This window comes from Stegodyphus dumicola, chromosome X2, assembly GCF_044657685.1.
Source record: "Stegodyphus dumicola isolate Sdum_Otavi_A_Nest chromosome X2, ASM4465768v1".
Lineage (NCBI taxonomy): Eukaryota > Metazoa > Arthropoda > Arachnida > Araneae > Eresidae > Stegodyphus > Stegodyphus dumicola.
Window position 1 is genome coordinate 116,688,611 of NC_140781.1, and position 17,856 is coordinate 116,706,466.

General features: G+C 35.0%; 1 protein-coding gene across 4 annotated transcripts in view; it reads left to right on the forward strand.

The window, feature by feature from the left end:
* Nucleotides 1-17,856, forward strand: part of LOC118188529 (recombining binding protein suppressor of hairless-like) — a 192,008-nt gene that overhangs the window by 82,452 nt on the left and 91,700 nt on the right. The window contains exon 1 of one of the 4 annotated variants that reach the window (XM_035358975.2): nt 8,587-8,829. The exons of the other annotated variants lie outside the window; for them this stretch is intronic. Coding sequence (XP_035214866.1) covers nt 8,728-8,829 — 102 coding nt within the window. The 5' untranslated portion in view covers nt 8,587-8,727. Of the gene's footprint in view, nt 1-8,586; nt 8,830-17,856 lie in introns of those variants that run through there. 4 annotated transcript variants of the gene reach the window in all.

Below are 17,856 nucleotides of genomic sequence, written 5' to 3' on the forward strand. Positions count from 1 at the left end.
AGGGCAGTCTTGAAATTTTCATAAGTATAGGTGGGACTTCCTGCTTGACCCAAGAGACTTCTGCCGATACATTTGAAACAGTTAAGCGCTTGGCCCCTCAAAGCGCTGGTAGCTAAGGTAACTTTTTGAAACTCGTGCATGGGGTAGAGCATGAAGTGGTCATCCAATTTTTCCAAAAAACTGGTTACCGGTGAGTTTCCATTAAACGTTGCTTCTGGTTTCATCGAAGCGCGCATGGTCTGGACGATGTACCCAAATCCTTCCAGGGCGGCAGCTGGCATTTCTGGATTCTGAGCCGTTTCTGCAGGCAGCACAGGTTGTTCTTGAAACTCGGCCATGGTTATTCTTCGTCGGGCGTCACTATCAGGTTCAATGTTTCTTCTAACCTTCTTCGGAAACATACAAGGACCTGACTAAGAACAGAGAGCTTACTAAAGCTATGTTCACTAATTGTAGTAAGTAGACAGGATACAGACGAAGGGTATACAAAACCCTTTATTTTTCTTTATATACAATGACTTCCGTACTTCGGAATACAATGACCCTCCACTCGGGGTCTAACGTAAAAGATATCAAAATAAAACTAAACTCTAATTTAACTTTAGAATAATACACGTGTAAGATTGGCCTTATAATAACAGGAAGCGTATGTAGCACAGAGACTGTGAACACTACAACACGTTTAATTTATCAAGAGGATTAAAACCTCTGGCCTGGAAGGCAAATAGCAACTGCGTAACTTCTAAGGTAAGCGGCCTGCTTCGAACTCACTGCTTCCTCTCTCTTTCGCTTGGCAAAAAGGCCACACTTAAATACTTGGCGTTCGCCAGACAAACTTTGCATAAAAACATTCACGCTTATAATTCTGGCCGGAAGTAGAAAATAAGAAGTGATAGTAAAGATTTAAAATAAAATAAACGTTAGTAAAACTTAAGATCCTTACACTACAAGCAGCATTAAGCAGTCACCGACCAAACCCGCCCAGACATTAACTTTGAAGCGCTGTTGTGCCTGGTGGTGCCGCACACGGTGGAGGTTCACAAATGCTGATTGTGGTGATTGAATACGCCATCTCTATTGAATATGGCCTCATCCGTGAACAACGCATAAACTGGGAAATTAACACTACAGGCATTTTCTTGCAGAAACCACTGTGTAAAATGCACACATTCAGGATGGTAATCGGAGAGCACTAAATGAACCCTCCCTTTGGAGACGAAAGGCGTGGAAGGACTCGGCGTTCAAGACACGCTGGACACAATTGAGACGTAATGGCACGCATGCTGGTCCTTGGATTACTCTCCATCGTATTCAACTCACTTTCTTCGACCGAGTGAGTCGATCGTGGCCTGCCTTCATTTGTCCTAATGACCCGTAGTCACACAAATTTTGATGCAGAAGTGCAAACAAACTGTGAGGGTAATTGATAGCTGTCGGGAAAGCGTCCTCACTTTCCACTAGAGCTCTCCTCTACAACACCCCATAGCGGCGTACAATGACGTTTCTGGGCATGGATTCCTACCCAATTCTTAATCCTTATGATGTGCCTTACCTTCCCCTGAAGTTTGTCACAATATTTATGGGACACCCTGTATAGTTTAACTAAGACTTAAAAATTGAAGTATTACGTTAATTTTAGGAAGTGCTGTGAAATGAAAAAGGATGTAATGTTGAGAATTGGGGAAAGGTATGTTTAGATGATTTGGGACATATAGAGAGGATAAATGGAAGAAGATATACGAAACGAGTATACAAGAAAATTGGGGATGGGAGAATGGGAAGAGGGTCGACCTCAGAGAACGAACGTTGATCAGATCGAGTACGTTCTTAATAAAAGCCAACGTAAGAGTAACCTAATTAAGTGAATAACAATATACCTACCTATATAATAAGTTTTAAAAATGTGGCTCTTAAAAGAGAATTCATTCGTTGAGCTGTTGATAATTGGCTGTATTGACCAATGAGTTTGCCGACCACTGAACTATACCATCAAACTCATACAAATGTAAACACATCGGTACTGCATAATATATTTCCTTTCTTCGCTTATGGTTAGACTGGGCTAATTAGACTATGGCAAAACACCCGCAGACTATCGACTTAAAGGAAGGGATGCCTTCGTGGGGGACCTTCTTAAGAGAAACGTGTTTTTACTTACTTTACGCATTGCCAAAAACACAGAAATTTTCATTTAACCAGAGTGTTAGCCAGGAATTGAATTTAGGTCGATCTACCAGTGTTTAGCGATTTTAGCGCTTGGTTCTGATGTGCCTCGCTTTTGGTTTAATGATCCTAAATATTTTTTTTAATAATATACAAATTTTTCTACTGAATGTAATGGGAAATTGACAGAAAAACGATGAAAGGTACGAAGATAATATACGACTATAGTTTGAAAAATGCAATCAATTATTATAACATTTTTATCACATCGTTCTTTAATACACACGAGAATCGTCGCAACTACTTTACTAAAGACTAATATTACTAGCTCTCTTAAAAATTGCCCCGGATTAAAGGTGAAATACTTTAAGTATTGCAACTGCAAGGAGTTTCGAATACTGATTGCAGCTTTATATGAAATTATTAATTTTTAACTTATAAACCATAATTTATGAAAAAATTTGTTAAATTAGAAATAAAAACAAATTTTACCGTAAAATTAAAAAATGCAAAAGGCTTTTGATGTGTGCATGTATACACTAATATTATTCATCAAATAACTGGGGATTATTACAAAAATCACGATTGCTTCCAGAAAGGTAAAAAAAAAATATTGCTTTTTATTTTCTTCGAAATTTTTAACGCAAATTTCAACGTCGTCTTTCCAGCCTTTTTTCTGCAAAGACGGAGAAACATTGTAAAACTTAAAAGGAGTACTTAAGGATTTATTAAAAAAAAAAAAAAAAAAAAAAGGAAAGAAAAGAAAAGAAAAAAACGAAAAATTTCAGCGCCAGGAGCTTTTGGAGTACTGAAGTATTTATATGGTTCTGAATCCGCCATGGTTTCTCGTGGTATTAGTAAGGGGATTCCATTGCTTTTATACGTCTGGGGGGGGGGTTACAGCGGAAAACATCGTGGCAGAAACATCGCGAACGAAAACGTCTTGGAGAAAACAACGCAAGGAGAAAACGTCGTGGTACAAAACATCGCAGGAGAAAACATTGCAAAGAGAAAAAATCGCAATTCTAAAACATCGTGGTAAAATATAAAGTACGTACAAATCATCGCATGACGATAACATTGCATACATGGGTCTTTCAAATCGCATAGTGACATATTATGTAACTGAATTTCGTCATAACTAACAAATCGACATCCAAAAAAAGTGATTGCATGCTATACATGAAAATGTTAACGATACTTTAAGAATAAACGGAAACAAAACAATATGTAATTTTCATTAAAAAAATATCAGATTAACAAATGTGAAAGGAAATAATTTGATTATTAACTAAACAATTTTTATAGACGTAACCTTATGCAGTTATTTATCTTCCTTTTTCTAAGCATTTTTAGACTGTACATTTTATGAAAAATTGCCACTTAAAAGAAAGCTTAATTTATTAATGATCTTTGTTAATTAACTATATAAATTTAAAATTCTACTAAGCTTTTTAAGTTGCATTAATTTTCTACTCGTTTTAAGTTTTTAAATGCTTAAGTTTCCTTCTTATTTTTTCAGCAAAAATTTATTAGTTCGTTCAAATATATGAAATATAAAAGTAAAAGAATCCCTCTTTACTTCTTGAGCTCTAGGATCTCTATACGAACATGCATTTGCATCTTACAAAACCAGAAAACGCATGTGTGCGATGTTATCGTCCTGCGATGATTTGTAGGCACTTTACTTTTTACGACGATATTTTTGACGACGATGTTTTTAAACTGCGAAGTTTTTGAACAGCTTTATTTTCGACTACGAAATTTTGTACCACGATGTTTTCTCTTTGCGATGTTTTTTCCCACGATGTTTTGTACCACGACGTTTTCTCCTTGCCTTGTTTTCTCCACGACGCTTTCGTCCGCGATGTTTTCGGCGGACACCGTCTGGGGAGTTCAAGAAAGATGGCAGTAGGCTTTATTTCCTTAAATACTGATCTCAGAGTTCTGATTACAAAGTTTTCAGAAAATTTATGGAAACAATTTCAGTATTGGGCTTGGGAGGAAGTTGTAAAAATTCGAACTTTTTATAATATTCCCTATAGATAGAAAAGTTCAGTAACTAAAATGTTCAATCATGCTTTAACACTTTTGTATCGGTCTGTCTCAGAATTGTTCTTCCTAAACTTCTGAAACGTCCGCATTTACGAATTTCTGTTCGAAATAAATTCTACATTGTAAGAAGTATACTGCCACAAAGTTAACAATTGCCTATTTAATTGAAATAATTCTTTGTTACACAGCGTGCTCATAAAGGCCCATAAGTGGCTTTTATTTTCGCAAATTTTGGTCGCAGACATATATTTCCGGTTACAAAAATATTTAAAATGATGCGCATATTTATGTTTTAGTACATTCTAAAAAACCAGTTTTTTAAAAATTTACTGTATCCTTTTTTTTATCCCAGTATCCCTATATTTATACTAAGTCAATGTTTATACTTCCTCTAAAAAATAAAGCAAAAACATTACTCCTATGAGCCAAAAATTGACTGAGGCATTCAGTTTCGAATTTTGAGTCCTTGAACTTTTTGAAGCTAAACAACAATTTTATCGCTTTCGGTTAAAAAATAAATTAGGTTAATTCGAAATTTTTTCCTATTTGATGTCATTCAGTAGTATTCCTTTGTGATATACTGATGTGAAACATAATTTGTAATTCTGTTACGTTTGATATGCCGCGTCATTTTCCCTTAGAATACATGTCATTTTCCCTTAGAAAGTCCTCCACGAACACATTCCTGCCCTAAAGTAGATAGCCTTGTATGCTTTCCCGCATCTAAATAATCTAACCTATATGGAACTTTTAATTAAATTCCGAACTTTAAACTTAACTTTTCTGCTGGTGCACGACTTCTGGGAGTCTTTACCAGTAATTTTCTTTAGCTGCACTATGTCTTATAGGATTTTTTTTTTTCCCAAATCGAGGACACTTGCCATTACTAAGGTCAGAAGTGAGGACCATTTTATTGTGAAGACACCTAATAGGCGGCCACCGTTACCTCCTATGAAGGGACAGACAATTTTACATGCCTTCTCCGGGATTCGAACCCGGTCCCTTTGGTATCGCAGTCAGGCTTCCTTAAACACTATACCGTCTGGGCGGCTCCATTATAGAAGCTTTAAATGTTTCATTCCTCAGTTTATGTACAGCTTTGAATTCCGCATAAAAAGTTAGATTTCGTAATTTTTATGAAACTTATTTTTAAATTTAAAAAATGCCAAAATATTGAAGTTCACCTTTTTTAAAGCGATTTATATTTGGAAGTAATTCCATCTTTTCGAAAAAGAGAAGACTTTCGCGTGCCCTTCATACGCTCAGTAGGTAATAAACAACTCTTCTGGACAACTCCAGTGTTGTGGAAGAAAGCTAGCTATGGTTGCATTTGCGACAGGTAGTTGCTGTCAGCGTTCTGTTGCGTGTTCGTAGCCGCAATATTTTACAACGCTGATGAAGAAATTCGGCAGCTCTGTTTGGCTTAGGAGGCGAAGGATAGAATATACATTAGATCCTCCACAAATTCGACGCCCGATTACTTGATATTTTATATATCTCCACGATCCCATTTTGTTTTAATCGCTAAAATCTGCTGGTCAAGCAGAACATTATCTTTGAAGTAATGTGGTGGTTGTTTTTAATAACTAGACAATAATAATATCTAGTATCACTTATACTTTGCAAACAGTGTAAATACGTTTTAATTAATGTATTATTGTAATTACAGTGTCCGCATGTTTTCTTGTTCTGTTCAAAGCTTTGTTATGGTATTCAGGGGCGTAGCTAGAGGGGGCAAGGGGGGCATCTGTCCCCGGGCGCAGAATCCAAGGAGCGCTAAACTGATGTTATGACATTTTAGAATTAAATGTTTTCCCATCCTTTGCACCCCTAGCTACGACTCTGATGGTATTCCAATTCTGCAGTTTTTGTCTCTTTCCTTTTGTGACACTATTTCTTGAAACCTGTATAATGGATTTGGTGACAAGTTTTATTTTTCTCGTGGAAATTCCGATCTATCCCAGTTCTCTTCTTAGTAACAAGATTGCTGTTAAAAGTGAGATAACCACTGTCGCTTAACACTCATAGTTCTCCATTCTGTTGCTATCTGTTAGCAGATTAATAACTGTGCCCTACTGGAAGCTAAATTTTAGATTCATTCAGGGTAAAGTTTCTCTACTTATATGCAGACTGATAGGTTTTGAGTTGTGTTGTCTGCGCAAATGAAAATATTGACTAAGAAGGAAAGAAGTTTAATTAACAAGTAGTAGAAAGGACAATCAATGCCTAAAGAAACTGGACAAAGACAAAAGCATTCAAAAATTTACCACGGACTTAAACGTTTGACGGAATATTTTGAATTGTAAATAGCGGATCCCTTCTTCCCTAAAACTCGACATCTTGTCAGTCCGCATTAGTTCGAGTCTACCGGACTCTACTGTACTTCTGGGAATTTTTCTGGAAGGAACGTATTTCTCGGAAAAGTTTCTTATAGGGTTGATCTGACAAAGGTTTAAGATCAGGACGAAAGAAAGAAGGGAAGCTGTGACACTAAGTAATAAAAGAAAGTCTACTCCCGTAAGACAGGTACTCTTAACGAGAAAAGAAAGGAGAAATGGGGAAGATTGACAAGTCAAGTAAAACTGATTGTAAGACAAACAACGTTGAATTCATGCAGATTTTATGAATGAACAGTCTTTCATTTTAATTTCAATGAAAGATTGTTCATTTAGTTAGAACTGAAGAAGAGGATAAGTGTACCACGCTTTAGTATGACAGGGTAAAACTCTAAGCTTGGGCGGTAGCCTAGAAGAGGGTGGGAAACTAACAATAAAAAGTACTGACGAAAAAAAAAAGGGGGAAAAGTAAAACGACGCAAGGAAAAGTTAAGGAGAAGAACACTTCTCAGAACATGTGTAGCATGCACTTCCTGTATTTATTTATTTCAATTTTTCGTTCCGAGATTCGTATCAAAATTATATCTACGTGATAAAAATTGCTTTTAAATATATTTCATTAAATATAATGAGCCTTCTCGTGGGGGGGCCATTTCTGTAAAATAACCAGCCCTGGAAGCTATCGGTATTCCCGAGAATTTAATTTGATTGGACGCTGATACTGAATATTAAACCTCTAACGCCAGCAGCATGACAAATAATTAAAGTCATCTAAAACGGGTCGGTCGACTGAGAAAAAGTTTGTTTTTTAAATCAAAGGTAATAAAATGTTTTATAAACTATATTCAAAAGCATTTTTATTCCATAGTTGTAATTTTTACGTAATACACTGAGTGCACATTATGTATAGAACAGAGTGCACATTAAATTATTGGTCTATGCTTCTCATCAGACTACTAGTAAATATTTAAAGCGTAGTTTAAATTATTATTAAAACGTTTTAAAAAAATAAATTACTGTTAAAAATAGACTAGGATTATACTCTCTACGATGACCAACCGCAGTTCGAGACGATACTTCTCGTCTGTAGATGGGATCGGTTTTGAGAGCTAGCACTGAAAACGATGCTTAGTTATATGCTGCTCACTTTTACAGATGGTATCTTAGGGAAGTAGTTGCTAATACAAGGTTCGTAGCGTAATAAAAATGCAAAAAAGAAGCACTTAAGTATACTTAAGTATACTCTTTAAATTGATCACGAACAGTTCCAGATTTAACGCCTTTTCAAACATTCTGTAAAAAGCTTGCATTTTAAAAACTTTTAAGTAAAAAAATGAAATTAAAATTTAAAAAAATGTATATTTTTATTTATTTATTTTTGTTTTTATTAAGTCTAGAAAGCCAAACTCGATTTGATTTGTTGATGAACTAATCCAATTATTATAAAAATAATTACAAACAGTGCAGGTCGGAGCTCTGAAATTTGACTGCGATTTAGAGTTTTAAATAGCTTACAATCACTGGCGACATACGCAACTGCAAAAGTATTTTATGTAACAGAAAAACAAGGGCATTGTTTCCCCATTCTTTCAGACGCGTTTGAATTTCTTTTTTTTTTTTTTTTTTTTTTTTTTTCTCGTGTCTAACATTTTGATATCATAATCTTAACAAATCAGCAAAGGACAAATAGTAACAACGCAAACGACCATGGGGGGGAGGAGGAAATAATTATCTAACGGGACAGATGGAAAGTGCAGATTACAAAAGGTAGCAGTAATACAATGCACGAAAGAAAAATATAATCCAGTGTTCATTTAGGTTTACTCACATTGCTGTCTAAATCTTGAATAAACTGAATTTCGCGTTTTTGACTAACCAGTAACCATAAAAGTCCCCTTTCCTAATGTATTGTATTCTGGGTACCTGGACGTGTTGTTGTAGTGGCTGTCTGCCCTTCGAACCACGTGCCATCTTGGCTTTTCAAAAGTACCGCTGTTTCCTCTTCGCCTTGTGTCAACGGGAGATAATGTGGTACTTTGCATGCGATTATTTTTCTCGATAACATTATGAGACTGCGAACACCTGTAAGTCGAAATACCATCGGTCGTGCCTCCTTCCTACCTCTAATGCATTTTCGACGTTTTCTGGATTGGAGTGCCAATTGTTGTGAGTTATGGTCTGTGGACTAGTGTCAGTGGTGCCTGGTGTGGTCATGCCTTCCTTGGATTTCTTTCAAGTGCTTTCCTCTGACGAACTCTCGTGGCTCGATAAGGCGGTATGGATTTCAATTTTTTCCTAATCTCTTCACTTGTATACATGTATTAATTAACATATCCCGTTCCTGGTAGAACATGCATTCGAAGTTATGGTATGAATGGAGCCTAAAATAAAATTACTTATACAAAAAACTTATAAACTATATTGTGTAAAATGTAACTAGATTGTGTAAAATATACACAATTTAATTGTGTATATTTCTGTTTTTGTTTCTATTTTAGTTTTTAATATGAAAGTGCACATGGGATTTATAATGTCTTAATTAACATATCCTTAACTGTGGAATATATATTCAAATTTTAATTTCCGATGTGATGTGAATGAAACTTAAATTAAGATTTTTGTGTAAAGAAAACTGTTTGATAAAATATAGATAATTTTATATTTTAATTTAACTGTGTATAATTTTGTTTTTATTTTTAAAAGCAATGCATATACTGATTTGATCAAAATCATTAGTATTCAATAGTAGTTTAGATTGTTTATGAAATACTTAATTCAACTAACTAGGACAGTCAAGTCTTCATTTAGAAATTTTAATTCATGCTTAACTAAGCAAAACAAACACGTTATTTTGTATAAATAAGGTAGGTTGTTTAGAAATTCCTTCATATTAAAGCAATATAGACATCTGTATAGTCTACTTTAAAATCTTAGAATGTCCATTTAAGAGATGGTTATTTTTTGAATGGTCATTTGAAATTAGTAAAACACATGAGGGCTAACTGGCTAAGGGAAGGATAGTTCGTGAAGAATCGTCTAAAAAAAGTTCCTGAATTCACGTTATACATGGTGAAATCCATAAAGACCAACCATGCAGCTAACTGCTTGGTTTAGACCTCGGATCAAATTATTAGCATTCAACAATCTTAACCATTCGCCCACTGGTGGGGTTCCATTTAACAGTATGGTGGTTCGAGTTAAACCAATAAAGTCCGAAGTATTAATGTCTTTCAAAGTTTAAGATTTATTCCCTCACTTTTCCTCTTTATATAATATTTTCGTATATTTTACTTGATAATTTAAAAAGAAACGTGAATTTCAGCATTTAATTTGCATGCATAAAATTCTTCTTAACATTTTGATTGTTTTTATTTCTCCAAATAGACTCAGGCCCACCAGCGGCCGAGCGGTAAAGTCGCTGAACACTGGTAGTTTGGCCCGAGGTTCGAGTCGGGCTGGTTGCAAAAGCGTTTTCGTGGTTTTCCCATATGTAACGTGTATACGAGCCAGTTTGCCTTAGAAAGCCCTTCACGAAGGCAGATAGCCCGTTTTTCTATAATACCATGAACGGGAACTAAATAGGCCCAACAGCGACCAAGTTCGACCCAGTTTCAAATCCGACTTGCATAAAAGCTTTCGTGGCTTTCCATATGTGTATATGGCTACGAGCTAGCTCCCTTAAAAAAAACATCTATGAAGACATCGTTTTCCTTAGGCAGATAGCATTTCGAGTGTTTTGCCATATTCTAAATAACCCAATCAAGTCGTCCCTCAAATGAAGCAAATTATTTTTCATTTAAATTCTTTCTTACCTTTGTGTACTACATTGCATACCCTTAATATTCTCCTAATATTTTCATGTTATTATCTTATAATTTGAAATCGTGCACTTATTATTTCCATATATTGCAGAAACTCTCTTATATTCAGAAAGCCCACCAGCGATCGAGCGATAAAGTCGCTGAACACTGGTACTTCCCACCAGGGTTCGATTCCAATCGAACGGGCTGGCTGCATGAATGTTTTCGTAGTTTTCCTCGTGTGTAACGTATACTACGAGCCAGTTTTCCTTAGAAAATCCTCCACGAAGGCATCTCTTCCGTTAGACAGATAGCCCTAGCGGGCTTTGTCGTGATCTCAATAAACTTATGTTCAAAATATATCTATGAATTTTTTGGGGGTAAAAAAAGCTGTCTTTATCATACTGTATACGCAGTATAATATTTATCACGTATTATGTTAAGCCTCACAACGATATTATATTTAATGTAAGAGTGAAATTTACTTTTAATTGCAATTTAGCAATCATCGTACGTAATACATAAACAAAATTTATCGTAGTCAAATTCTGAATACTAATATGAAAGAGAAATATTTTATTTCTAATTAATGACTTTTCTTTCATCCTAATAAGTCCTACATTGTTAATAAGCAATTTTAGTTCATTTTTTTAAAAAAGCTTTAAATAACCTCGAAAAAATTGAAACGTAATTAGATTATTTTGGATTAAGTTGCAGAACTTTTTTTTGATTTTACAGAGAATTATTTAAAAACCATGAAACACGTAAAAGATATAGAATTAGCATATCGACATATTGTATGCTAATTCAGATAAACTAATACAAACAATAAGAAGCCAATATCTGCAACTAACATGAAAGATAAACACACCGATTAATGAAAGCTCTCTGTTAATGAGTTAAGGAAAATAATAACAAGAAGAAAAAATTAAACGAAGAAAGTAAGAAAATCATATTTTTTAAACCTAAGCATTGTTTTCTGCCGTAGATTTAGATATAACCTAATTAGTTGCAGATATTGCAACAATGTCATGACAATTATTAGTGGAAATTCATTTGAAATATTAAAGACAGAAAATAAAGAAATAAACTGCACTGTGATTTAATTCACATTCCATGTTAGCCCCTGATATAAGAAAAATGCTAGAGGTTAATTTAAAAAAATCATGTTCCCCTAACAAGAAAGAAATATACTCTCTGTCAATTTATATATATATAGATATAGATAAATATGTGTGTGTGTAAGATATGAAATATGAAAGAAAATTACCAAATTAGAAAGAGTCCTTTTAATTCCTGATTTAACTTTAGCTGAGTCCTCTTCCTGGAGTCTAAAGTGCGTCATATCTAAAAACTAATCCGCATTATGTCATCTTTGATACTGCAGTGCGGTAAGCTTTTGTCGATCGCAGACCAGAATTTAAACAAAGGATTCGACGTTATAAATATGCTTTGCTGAAATGGGCTTACTTTTTTTGCAACCCGTAATTTGTACTTGCTTTTTTATGTTTTAGGCACCAGCTTAACAGTTTTTTATATTTTTACTTAATTTTTGTGATGCGGTTGTTGAAATTTTAGGGGGGGGGAATTACTGTTTTTCTGATAAATAAATTTCATCCATAAGTTGCTTCCTTAAACAATTTAGGAACTTTTAAATGTATGGCACTTAATTTTCCTGTCTTCCTCTTGCTGTGCAACCCCGTGTGCTGCTTACCTTCCGTTTCATCTATTGTTGTATAGGGAATTGTGGGATACTTGTCACATCCATAGTGATGCGTAAACCAAGGATATTTGTCCTAAGAAATTATTCAAGATATGAAATTATATGGTAAATCTGCGGCTACTTTTGGTTTCTAAATTCCATACCTCTGTTATGCATCCTATCTGTATGTCAGCAACATCTACAACCATTTCGGTCATGACTAAAAAATGACTGTGTCTTTTCTCCACGCACCCTAAACTGTTGCTATCTCCAAATCCTCAAGTTATCATCTACAAAATTATCAGATATATATCTACTCACATGAAAAAGCAGTGGATCATGATGAAATTAGTCAACGGCATGGGGAGATAATGAAGAAAATATGAGAAAGATTGAAGAAGCAGTAACATAATTTATTGCAGCATGAGCGGTTCAGAACAATTCCAGATTAATATAATGTAACGCTTCTTCGGCCATCGATGCGAAAATGCAGTCTGGAATAGACGCATACAAAAGTCTAATACTGTCTTGAGAGATGTTCCGCCGAAGTGGGTGTAACTGACCAGCTGGGTCAGATACATTTTACGATGGCTAAAGTCTGCAGTCAACCGTATCCCAAACATGTTCATTGGGAAGGGGAAGAGTATCGATCGGGACGGCCATGGAAGGGTCGCCTTGTTGGGAAGAAAATACGTAGTGTTCCGTTATTTTAAGCTAAACCAAGTAAACTTAAAGAAGCCCACATTCTACATTACGTAAGGATTATTAGGAAAAATTATATGCAAATATTTACTTAAATTACGTACAAGAACAGTAATTACTACACCCATAGCATTATCGAGACACAATCCAGAGAGGTTATTAAGGTAACCACACGCATTCCAGAAAGGTCTCACTAGTTCTAAGTTCGCAAGGTGGCGCTATACGAGTTTAGTTAAGAATTCTGCTGTCTATAATATGTAGGCCTCTCTGTTCTAAATGTCAATCTAATCCACTTGGTTGCGATACTGAAACTATGAGTCGCAACCCACCAGTGACTCAGGAGATAATTTTTGGTGGGTAGCAAAAAGTTTTGAAATACTCTTTTGCTTATTTTTTAATTATAAATATTTACCTATAATTACAGTTTTATTTACACTTACAAATTAATTGTTGATACTTACAAATGTTAATTATTATTTCATTAATACATTCTTTCCTTCTACGAATCTTCTTTTTCTCTAGAGCAACTTCATCTATGTGGTCGCGAAAAATCGCTATATACATGCGTATCGCGATGAACTGTATGCATTTAAATCCAGAGGTTAGAAAGTTTGAGAATGACTGCGTTTGTTAAAGCAGACAAAATTTGATTAACATTCTCTTGCCCTCTCGACTGGCGCCTACCATTTTCTCTCCACGGGATTGTGTTGACGTAGGAAAGTTTTAAGAAATTCTGTAGCTCGAGTAATATAACATATGGCATCATAAAACTCTTTTATTGATTATGTCAATGATATAAATGTTGATAAAACTTGCTATTATCCAAAATATTATTCAAGTACTGCATCTTGTTGTTCATGTGACCTACTTTGATAACAAATATACCATCATAATTTGGGTGATAACAGCACTTTGTTAATCAAAATGCTAGATTGATAAGAGTTACCTATTTTGAGGATACGAAATTTCCTTCATAAATTGAAACTAATAACGCATAAAAGGAATTTAAAATGCCTGTTTAGTTGATTATGATAAAACTTGCAAGCGCTGTCTATTTACGAGGAGGGATGCCTTCGTGGAGGACGTTTTGAGGCAAACAGGAAAGTAATTTACGTTACATATCGGGAAAACCCCAGAAAACGTGGAATCAGCTCATTCGTCGGGATTGGAACCTGGGTCGAACTATCTAATATATTCAGAGACTCGGACTTGTGGGATTATTTAAGAGGTGTGATTGCCTTTTTAAGCTCTGTAACCTGGATATATATTATACCTGAATTATAAATCTAGTAAAATTGTAATTCAAAACTATAATATTTTTCCAATTACTGTAGAACTCAGAAGAAATGTTTGCTAAAGAAATATTTTGTTCTAAGAAGTCCGATTTTTAAGTTTTCGAAATAAAATTCAAAAGACATAAAATTTCCCGTTTACTAAGCTTTCCCGTCTAAGAAATCTAATTCCACCATACTGAGAGTAGACTTTCTAATGAAATTTTACTGGTTTAATATGTTTAAAAGTTTTACTTTCATTAAAAATAAAAAAATATATATATATATATTTTAAGTTTCAAAAGACAGAAACTCTTGCCATTTTGACTATCGAGTTATCGATGAATGTTAACATGCGAACAGTCTTCACTCATGTGAAAGACGAAGTTTAGGATAACCTGTGTAGATTTTTTCAGTTTATACAACCATTAAAACTTTTCTGTATATAAACATAATAAACTTTAAAATGTTAAATATTTTAAATATCTACATGAATTTTGCAATAATATTTTGATAACTGGTTAGCCAGTTTGCCGATGCATCGATCAGTTTATTCGAAATCATGTGTACTATAATCTGGAAGCTTCAGAGTACATAATAATTTTTTTTATAGATTATTTCTAAAAATATTCAAGTTACCTTTTCTTGCTTTGGATGTTTTTAAGATTGTTCATTAATTAGTCCATTTCTTTCCTTTGTTAAGTCTCCCTGCTCAAGAAATTCCTAATCCTGTAGTTTCTAAAGCATTTTTAAAAGGGTTTTACTAAAACCCTTTTAAAAATATTCCAATATTTTTACTTATCGTTGTTCACTGAAATTTCATACTCAGAGTTTTCAGAATTCTTATTTTTAACTATTGAAGAAAAAACTTTAAACACTCTTAATACCTGATGTAATGGTAAATATTCTAACATTTAAATTGACCTACTTCCGCACCCACAGTCAGATATGCTGCTGCACAGGCTAAATAAGTGCTTACGTCATTTCTTGTCGTCACAGCTGATTCGAATGTCAACCTGAGGGTGGGCGATAACGCACCTTCATTTTTGTATCATCAGGATTACCACACACTCTTTAAAGTTCTGGGATTGACAATATTTAAAAATTTGTTTTCATTCTGTCAAAATAGGATGCACAGAAAACAATGATATTTTCTTTCAGGAGTTAAAAGTCTTTCCAATGACATAGCCTGGATAGCCCGGACTATTTCCTTTCCAGATTCAAATCACTGGATCGGAGAGAACAGTTACTAGTAGTGCGAAAGCTCTTTACTAAAATGGCATGAACTTCAATTGGCTTTCACTAGTATTTAAACTTCTTGAGGATAATTTATATTTTCAAAACCTTATGGTTTGAGCTAATATATGTGATGTGAATCCAAAGGAAAGAAAGGACAGTGTTTAACTCAATTGCTAGTAGAACTTAAATTTCACAAACTTAACTTAAATTCAATATATCTGAATCATTAGGATCGTACGTAATTTTAAAAAAATGAAAATAATTATGCAATTAGACGATGATTTACTGAGTTTTTCCAGTAAATGATCCATCCTTTACTGAGCTTAACGCCTAATGTTGGAAATATTTCCGTAAATTTTTTAACAGTATGTTAATTATATCGGTCAACTTGCCAATGCAGTCAATCAGTACATTTTGAAAAACTGTATAAATATATAACATATTACAGATTTATACATTTGGCGAATGAATTAATAAATGTTTATCTCTGCAATAGTTTTAAATACACTCTCTAACAAAAAAATCGAGGAGGCACCAAGAAGGAATCATTCGATTGCTTTGAAATTTCGTATGCATAAATGTTTTGACCAAATATGCAAATGATTAAAAGTTGATGTCCAATGAATGAATAGTACGATCTTTACCGCATCGGAACTGTGCATCCAGTAGATGTATATAAGGAGCTGCTCTTGAACTGTTGCTAAGAATTTCTGTTGCATTGCAATTTAAGATACTTATCAGTGACTGAAAAAATGCCTCGCCGCAGGATTCGAGCCCATTACGAGCAACTGTCGGAGTTTGAAAGTGGTCGTATCGTTGGATTGAAAGAGGCAGGTTGGGCAAATCGGATAATTGCTCGTCATACGAGTCGAAACGATGCGGCGATTAGAAGATGCTGGCAAGAATGGGTGGACAATAGCAGATTTTAGCGTCATGGTGGTAGCGGTCGACCTAGGGCCACAATAGATCGGGAGGACAGAGTGATTGTCACAGCGCCTGATTCAGTTCTATCAACCATCAGAAGTACGGCTCGCACAAGAGTATCCACCATGACCATTCACAAACGGATGATAGAGCGAAATCTACGCCCGTACCAGCCGTTACGCCATCTGCCACTCATGCCTGCACACTGTCGAGCCAGATTACAGTGGAGCTTGCCTCTATCAGGTTGGAATGATGCTGACTGGAGAAGTACAGTCTTTAGCGACGATTCCCGCTTCCAACTGTGTCGTGACGATCATCGAAAACATGTCTGGAAACACCCAGAGCAGTGTGCCGATCCTGCTTTCAGTATTGCACGCCACACAGGCCCTCAACCATAAGTTATGGCCTGGGGTGCCATTTCCATTGATAGCCGGATTCCTTTGGTCGACATTAACGGCACACTTACAATACAGCTGTACGTCGACGACATTCTGAGAAGATCTGAGACCGTTTTGCTACCGTTCCTTTTGCAGTACCCTGGCCTTATTTTTTAGCAAGATAATGCCAGGGCGCATACGGTTGCTATGAACTGTCTTATAGCTTGTCAAACGCTTCATCGGCCAGACAGATCACCAGATCTTTCTCCCATCGAGCGTGTCTGGGATATGATCGGAAAGCGACTGCATCTACCAGGGAATGTTGATGTCCTATCCTAATTGGAGTAAATTTGGCAAGAAATACCGCAGGAGACCATCCAGGAGCTTTATCAGTCTATGCCACGCCGTGTGGCAGCTTGCATCCGGGCTGGAGGTTGGTCAACACCTTATTGAGCTCGTTGCTTTGTAACTATGTGACTCTGAAATAAATCATTCAATTGTTCCGAAATCTTAACCATTTTCTCTTCTGTATATAATCTTCCTATCCACCAATTTTTAGCTCCATCGGACAGCTCTTTCTTTGTGCGTTGATTTTTTTGTTATAGAGTATATTAAGGATAGATCATAAAAATATCCTAGAATTAAAAAATGAAATTAAGAATTACAAATGGAGTGTATTATGAATCCCATGACCTAGCTGAGTTGTAAATTGCGTCAGTTAGGAACATTATTAATATGATTTAGTGACTATTTGCTTTGCAAATAATTTCTTTAAAGCCTGGAATTAGACTGGATAAGTCATATTTTTAAGCTTCACGATAAAGATTATTTTATATCAAGATATACAACATAATGCATTAGAAATATCTACACTTAGCTACAGTTATGATGCAGATGCTTATAAAAATTGTAATTTAAATGTAAATCGTATGACTACAAAGCATCTGTTTACAAGTTTCTAACGTGAAGTAAAAAAACATGAAAGGAAATATATCGAGATACATACCGTATAGCGCTAGAATTTTTTTTATTAATTATGGTAATGCTACAAATGTTGAGAATTATCAGATAGGAATATTATAAACTAAATGTATTTCCGATTTTCATCAGTTAGAATTAGTTAAGCAATAAATAACTTGACCCTGCAAAGGCACATAGAAAGTGAAAAATTAAAGGTCTTGTATTCCGCGTAATGGCAGCGCTTGTGAAGCTGTATGGATTGCAAATGCACTGTAATGCAACACTACTTGTAATATCAAATTATGGAGTTTGTAAGAAGTTAAATAA